This window comes from Archocentrus centrarchus, chromosome 8, assembly GCF_007364275.1.
Source record: "Archocentrus centrarchus isolate MPI-CPG fArcCen1 chromosome 8, fArcCen1, whole genome shotgun sequence".
Lineage (NCBI taxonomy): Eukaryota > Metazoa > Chordata > Actinopteri > Cichliformes > Cichlidae > Archocentrus > Archocentrus centrarchus.
In genome coordinates, this window is record NC_044353.1 from 26,762,643 (window position 1) to 26,770,272 (window position 7,630).

The following is a 7,630-nucleotide window of genomic DNA, read 5'->3' on the forward strand; positions in this document are numbered from 1 at the left end:
AAATCTTGACCAGATGTTCGTGTTTTGATCCTGTATTTTTACAGGCCTCTCGCAGCCTACGTGCAGACAGACATGAGCTAAAGTAAAGAAGGAGGTCTTCTGACCCATTCAAACCACTGACAGACTGCTGTGGGAGCCTGTGGAGGTAAAGATGCTCATGACAAGCTTGTGCCTCATCTTCTTCTTCATTATCTCTGGCCCGGTGGATGCTCAGTATGAGAAGTACAGCTTTAAAAGTTTCCCTCAGAAGGACATCATGCCGCTGGACTCCGCGTACAACTACGCGATGGAGCAGTACGCGGCGAAGAACTGGGCAGAGAGCATCAAGTACCTGGAGCTGAGCCTGCGGCTCCACCGGCTCCTGCGGGACAGCGAGGCTTTTTGCAGCCGCAACTGCAGCTCCGTCAGCCGGGATAACGACACCCTGTTCGAGGACAACAGCCTCCGCCTCATGCGCCACATCCTGCTGAGAGCTGCGTGCCTTAAAAAGTGCAAGGCAGATTTTCCAGTGTTTAAACTCACATATCCACGCAGGGATTTACTGGAGACATTCGAGAAAAGGATACCGTATCGGTACATACAGTATGCGTACTACCAGGTGAGACATCAAGTGGGTTCACTGGGACTCTTGGAAGTGTAATAAAAGTTCTTGTAGTGCTTAAGTAAGTTATAAACTAAGTGGAGTAAAAGCACAAGGAGAGTCAGTCAGCAAAAGTGTCTGCAGTCGGCTTCTCTAGACAAGCTGACTCGATTTACTCACCGAGAGGAAATTTCTAGTGGGTTAGATGCGGGGTGTAATTTCGCCACTACTTTATTGCGCCCTCCTGCTGGCCGAGCAGCAGTTGAGCATGTGCCACGTCTCTTCCAGTGTTCCCCTGAAAACAATCCCCCTATTCTTCTGTCAGAGCGATGAAGTGTGTGTGTGTGTGTGTGGGGGGGGGGCTGGGTTTACTTACTCGGCAAGATTTTTCGCGCAAAAGCACGTTTGGCCACATTAAATTTTCTCCACACTAACAACATTGATGCTGCGGGTGTAATAAATAGAACAGAGATCATCAGAAAGCCTTTAACTCTGAATTCTGAAAGCAGAGGTGATGCTGTCACTCACCACCCCCCTTCACCCACAGTAGATTATTATTCTACATATGTGTTTAATGCCATTGGACTATGAATATGTGTAAAGACATGTATTTATTACACTAACATTTTGCCAAAGCCACCTTTATTATTCTTCAGACATGTTCACTCATATCCAAGAATATTTGTCCCGATGTTTTATCTGACTCTGGCATGCGATACCTGATATTATCACAGCTTTCGAGCACTGCATCCATCCACTGGCTTCTCAAGAAATGTGCTCTGACATCTTTGAGAAACGGCGACTTAAAAGTACCTTCCTGTAACTCCATTGCAATGCTTTATATTCTGCCTCAGCTTAACAACCTGGAGAAGGCGGTCGCAGCGACTCACACCTTCCTGAAGAAGAACCCGAATGATCTCCTCTTAACCAAGAATATGAACTACTACAAGACGCTGTTTGACGTGGAGGAATATCTCATCGACCACGAGGAGCAGCCATATGAAGTTTGTACCTCGACACTGTCGCAGCGTGCCAATAAAAGGTGTGATGTTTGCGCTCTACCTCCTTTTTAAAAAAAAAAAAAAAAATGCATCTCTTTGCTACGCAGGGTGTTTTCTTGAAAAGCGTGACGCTCTACAACAGCGGAGACTTCAGCAGCAGTGCCAGAAACATGGAGCAGGCCATTACGCAGTACTTTGAAATCTATAACCTCTGCTTAGCAGGCTGCGAAGGCGCATACGAGATCCTGGAGTTCAAAGATTTCTATCCCAGCCTGGCAGGTGAGAGGAGAGCAGGTCAGGAGCAGTTTTAAGTTCAGTTTGTTTGAGACAAAAATGATGTTTTCTCTTTCTTGGCTTCCTTCAGATCTCTATAAAGATGCGCTGAAATGCAAAGTTAAATGTGAGGAGAACCTGACGCCCAGCGTTGGAGGCTTCTTTGTGGAGAAGTTTGTAGCCACCATGTATCACTACCTCCAGTTTTCTTATTATAAATGTAAGAGCTGTTACAAAGACTCTGGCTTTGTTTCGCAGAGATCTGTGCGATGCTTTCTAACATGCTTTACTTTATCATGCTTTCCAGTGAATGACGTGAAGAACGCTGCTCCGTGTGCGGCCAGTTACATGCTGTTTGACCCCAAAGACCAGGTGATGCAGCAAAATGTGGCGTATTATCGTTTCTACCGGGAGCAGTGGGGCCTCGAAGACAACGACTTTCAGCCTCGGCCTGTGAGTAAAACAAAAACTGTGCCATTCTTCATCCGTGGGCGCTTCAGCTGCGGCTGATGCAGGCGGTGCACAGTTTTCACTGGCAAAGCAGGGAAATGGTGGCATGATGCGGTCACGGCGTGAATATTAACACAGTCTCAGGGTGGTAATTAGAAACTTGTATAGTTCTGAAGGGGCAGATCCGTTTTCCTATCTTTTATGCAGGGTGTAAAATTTGCAGCAGCTGCAATACAGCCAGTTTTCCATGAAGCTGGTCTAAGCTCATAAACTTCTTTGTATCCTGGTTTTAAATACATGTAGTGCTGCTGTAAACACTTTAAGGCTTCTAAACTTAGAGGAGCTCAAAAAAAACAAAAAAAAAACCAGCAAGCCAAATTTGTTGTTCAGCTCAGTGTCGTAAAACTGTTGGTTTCTCACTGCTTGCTGAAAAAGCTGATATACTTTTGACTTTTCCAGGAGGCCCTGAGGTACTTTAACCAGACGACCAAGCAGAAAGAAATGCTGGAGTTTGCACTAAACTACCTGCAAACAGACGACGAGGTATGTTTGTACACTTGGCCGAAAGGCTGACGGTGACCAGCGCAGCGCTGTTTTTAGGCAGCCTTGAGCTATAATTCAACTGAAATCACATTAACTACTTAAAAAAAAAAAAAAAAGCATCAAACCAAGTGAATCGTATTCTTTTAAATTGATGTAACAAAATCAGCTTTAGCTTCCATAAGCCTCATGTGGGCAGACTGAACTGAATCAGGAGTAGTGCCATTGAGTCTATTTACAATTGTGAGTTTTAAAGTTGTGGATACAACTTTTATTTGTAGGAGGAAGAATGTTGTATCCAACCAAGTGCACAAGTTTGCATTTTTCCCCCTCATGTCCAGCAGGGAAACTGTTCTGGGCCAATTGTACAGAAGTCAATGAGAAAATGATCCTGTTGCTCACTTTATTTATTGCATCTGTAAATATTTTGTCAATCAGTTTATGTTCCTAATAGCCTTATCTAATACAAAACGGTGATTATTTTGTTAATTATGGCCCCATGTAGATGAAAAAAATCTCTCATCTCTTTTGGTTTCAAAAAGCCAAGATGGCGAGAGGCCCAAAGATCAGTTTGAGGCTTCAAAACCGCTCTTTATAAACCAGTGGGTGATGTCACAGTGGCTGTGCCAGTCTTTTCATATGCAGTCTATAGTGCTGTTGCTCTTTCAAAGGTTACACTTAATTTAAAAGTTACATAGTCCAGTTCAAGACCCCAAATATAGCAGAAATATTCAATGCCTGCACCTTGACTTTTATATCATTTCAACATTTTCTTCCAAAAAAACCAGTAACTGTAAAAGTTTATCTGAACTGCAAAGAAATGATTTAATTTCATCCAACTCCTGGTATACAGCTGTGAGGATCATATCTGACGAAGCTTGCGGAGATTTTCATCTGTGAGATGAAAAACAAAATTCCTCTTGGTGCTGGAATGGTGGCTGAGGTTCCTGAGGCAGACATCTCCAAACCTTAGCAGATAAAATCCAAACTCTCTGCAGACTGATTGCAAAGAGAGCACAAGGAAAAAGGAAGTGCGAGGATGAAAGGGAGAAAGAGGGGTGAAGGCTGCGGAAAAAGGGGGGGGGGGTGGACGTTTTCCCAGCAGCGGTGTGTGGTATGTGGCTGGGAGGTGTTGGCCACTGAGGTTGTGCCACATCCATTTAACTCAGGTTGGCTCCTCCCAGCTCAACACACTGCCTGGACCTGAGAGGGGGAAGGAGGACTGTGAAAGTTCAGGCTGAATTATAGGGTGTAAAAGTGACAGATTTACAGGCATAAGAAGAAGATTGTGTCAGTGTGTGTAAGTTAGTTAAGTTTTTTCTGTTGATTGCAGTTTTTTTTTTTTTTCCCTTCATATTTTAGGATGTTGTAGGTCCAGAAGAAATGGCCGAATCTCGCTCAGAGCAACCTGACATTGAGTTTGAGGGACTGGGGGACTATGAGGAGTCCTTCCTGGCTGATTGGTGGCAAGAACCCAAAACTAAGTGGGACACTGGAGAAGCCATCGACTGATATGTGTCTTCATATTTGAGCAGAACACTTTCACGTCCAACTCTGTCCCACCTCCCATGAAAACATGCCAAAAAAATGCTCACCCACCTACAAGCATCTAGATTCCCATCAGTATTATGCAGAAAAAGCACAAGCTGCACATAACCCCCCCCCCCCCCCCCCCCCCCCCCCGGTGACTGATTAATAATGATTAATGATGTGTGTGTGTGTGAATGGGATTAATACGTTACAGCCCTGAGTGAATGAAATGTGCGAGGTTATTTTTTAAATTTTTTTTGGATGCGTTATGTGACTTTTTCCTGTCCTCTGATCTCTGAGTGAGAAGCACTTTCTGCATTTAGGAACCTCATGATTACTAAAACCCCTGAGTAACCACCACCGCATCATGTGGTAAGGTGAAATAACAACACCGTGATGAGAATTGCAGGATATTAAATTTCATGCAAGCTAAATTAAATCAACCCATGCTTCATTATGTGATTTTTTTTTTTTCACACGGCATGTGGTGATTTATTGACTGGCGGGGTCGGTGCACCACAGGTTCCTCATTTTGTGGGTCACAATTTATCCCACCCTGGAGGCTCCGTCGTTATTTTCAGTTAGTTGTTGAATAAATGGACACAGTTACCCGTCATGTTGATTCGTATCAGAGACTGAAATATTCCGTCAGCATTTTGAAACTGCTTTTTTTCCCCTAATCAATCATCGCCCTGTATGCTGATGTTTCAGTGACTTTTCTACAGTTTTTATTTACTGTTATTTAATGAAATTTATGAGGTGTGATATAAGAAGGCTGACATTTGGCTTTTATGCTTATTCATTTGTCATCAACAAACTGGGTGATCTTTAATAAGATGCTCGTAATTAAAATAATTTAATGTACTATACTTGTATTATCATTTTTTTTTTATGGTAGTTTAATAAGACCAAACATGTTTGTGTTGCAAAAATTTATTTGATTACAATAGTATTTAAAGCAATTTATTAAGAAATTAAGTTTGTTATTATTTGATATGATAAAGAGGAATATGCCATAGTTTTCCCAGTTCCAGACACATAAATTTAAGGATTTGTCTTGTTTTTATATCACAGATGTATTGGACATTTGCTGAAAGGAAAAAAGGGACAGTGGAGAGGCTGACTAAGATTCTTGAAGGCATTTCTAGATGTACAACAGGAAGGGGACTGTTTGCTATGCGGTCCCGCTCATGAACTTCAGATAAATAATCTGCAATTAGCACACAGTGTTTGCTGCATGGTTCGCCCACTTTGCCCTGCAGACACAGTATTGTCCAAAAGTTTTGAGCCACCCCTCATTTCTTTAGATTTTGCTAGAAAAAAGGGAAAAAGGTGCAGCGATTTATTAAGATGTGCAAACATAAATAGAAAATATATAAGGCAAAACCAGAATTCATATAATTCTAAAGGACTGCAAAGTCAATATTTGGTGTGGTCAACTTTAATCTTTAACATAGCCTGAACTCTTTTTTTTTTTTTGTAATTTCTGTAAGCAGTCTTCAGGAATATTTCTCCAGGCTTTCTTGAAGGACACTCAGAGCTCTTGTATGGATGTTGGCTGCCTTTTGTTCTGTTCTCTGTCAAGATGATCTCACACCGCTTCAGTAATGCTGAGATCCTGGCAATTGTGCGCTTTTCTATTTTCTGTTTCTTTCTATTATTGCATTGGCAGTGTTGGGATCATTGTCATGCTGAAAGCTGAAGCCGTTGCCAATCAGATGCTCTCCAGATGGTATTGCACGATGGATCAAAATCTGAAGGTACTTGTATTCTTTCGTAATTGCCTCAGTTTTAAGAAGATCCCCAACAGCACTGGCTGAAATGCAGCCCCGAATGACAGAGCCTCCACTGTGTTTTACAGATGGCACTCACTGATGGACCTCTCCTGATGACCGCCGTACATATTGATGACAATTTGGATCATCCTTCCATCAGACCTGTTGCCACTGATTTTCGCATAATTTGGCATACCTCAGCCTTTTCTCTGTTTCTCTTAAGAATGAATGGCTTCTTGACAGCCACAAGTAAAGGGTCAGAGGCATCTCTCAGCTCCTGTATCAGGTCTTTGTTGGATTTTTTTCCCCTATTTCTTAAGGACATGACTTCAGATAGAATTCATCTACTGTAATTTAGGCCTGCTACTTCTTTTTTTAGTTCTCTACTTGTCCAGCCACAATTATTCAGAGCTCTTGTATGGAACTACTGATCAAGACCACTAAAAAAAATTACAGTCTGGCTCTTTGGAAGCAAAGGGATGGCTCAAGACTTTTGCACTGTACTATAATACAGCCTTAATAAAAGCTTTAGCTGTATATAATTTAGCCAGTATTTTTTGCATGACTATACTATATTTTACCTTCATCATTTTGCACATTCTCACTGTAATTTCACCCAAATATGTTTAAAAACATTTAAAAAAACTTAAAAAAAAAAAAACAAACAAAAAAAAAACACAAAACCAACAAGTCTAACCACGAATTAAAGCTGTGAAATACCAACAGAGAGAGGTCAGAGTAAGAGCTAGAGTTTCATGTTTTAATATTTTATTTTCCCTTCGTTCCAGTCCATCGGCAGTTCTGATTTCATTCTTTCTCACCGATTCATTTCAAAAAAAGAGTGTCTAAAAATATGGGGTAATACACACCTCACGTTCTTCCTTCTTTTTCCCGATTGTGTTTGATATCCACTCTGTACATATTGTATAAATAACAATAGTGCATCAGCCATAGTGCAAAGCTCAAAACAAATCAAACTGACCTCATACACACGTACAGTAATCAGACAGGCTGCTTCCTGGACCCCAAACCAGATCTCCTTAATCTCATTTACAAAGTTTCTGGGCTGAGGTGTTCACCCAGAGCTCAGGGCTATCAACAAATATACAAAAAGACTCATGGCATTTTGATTTCTGTGGTAGCCAGAATGATAAGAGCTGACAAGATGGCTAGCTTAGCTTTTTTTTTTTTTTTTTTTGGCCACATTTAAAGATGCATGGACAGCGTTGTCTACAGGAGAGATTTGCAGAGGCAGGGCGTGTCAAGAGACGGATAGCCATAAGTTTGCTCAAACAGATAAATAATTTTTAACATAGCTTTAAATAAATCTTCATACATTGCATTTAACATTCAGTATATCTTGCACATATTTACAAATAGGTGTGCATACAGTAGGCTAGTGCTCATTTTTTTTTTGTGGATACATGACATTTTGGATTCTTTATTGATGTGCTGCTTTTAGGGTGCACGGCCGCAGCGCA

At 41.5% G+C, this 7,630-nt stretch overlaps 1 protein-coding gene across 1 annotated transcript; it reads left to right on the forward strand.

Moving 5' to 3' along the window:
- The first annotated feature begins 40 nt into the window (after window positions 1-40).
- Window positions 41-4,519, forward strand: p3h4 (prolyl 3-hydroxylase family member 4 (inactive)). The gene is made up of 7 exons (XM_030736152.1): window positions 41-598; window positions 1,435-1,584; window positions 1,689-1,860; window positions 1,946-2,074; window positions 2,162-2,307; window positions 2,764-2,847; window positions 4,207-4,519. The coding sequence occupies exons 1-7, from the start codon at window positions 152-154 to the stop codon at window positions 4,354-4,356; spliced, it is 1,278 nt and encodes a 425-aa protein (XP_030592012.1). The 5' UTR covers window positions 41-151; the 3' UTR covers window positions 4,357-4,519.
- Window positions 4,520-7,630: the final 3,111 nt, after the last annotated feature.

Coding starts and splice junctions, on each gene's coding strand:
- p3h4 (XM_030736152.1), top strand. CDS start 152: ATGCTCATGACAAGCTTGTGCCTCATCTTCTTCTTCATTATCTCTGGC. Junction 599..1,434: donor TACAGTATGCGTACTACCAG/GTGAGACATCAA, acceptor ATTCTGCCTCAG/CTTAACAACCTGGAGAAGGC. Junction 2,848..4,206: donor ACCTGCAAACAGACGACGAG/GTATGTTTGTAC, acceptor TTCATATTTTAG/GATGTTGTAGGTCCAGAAGA.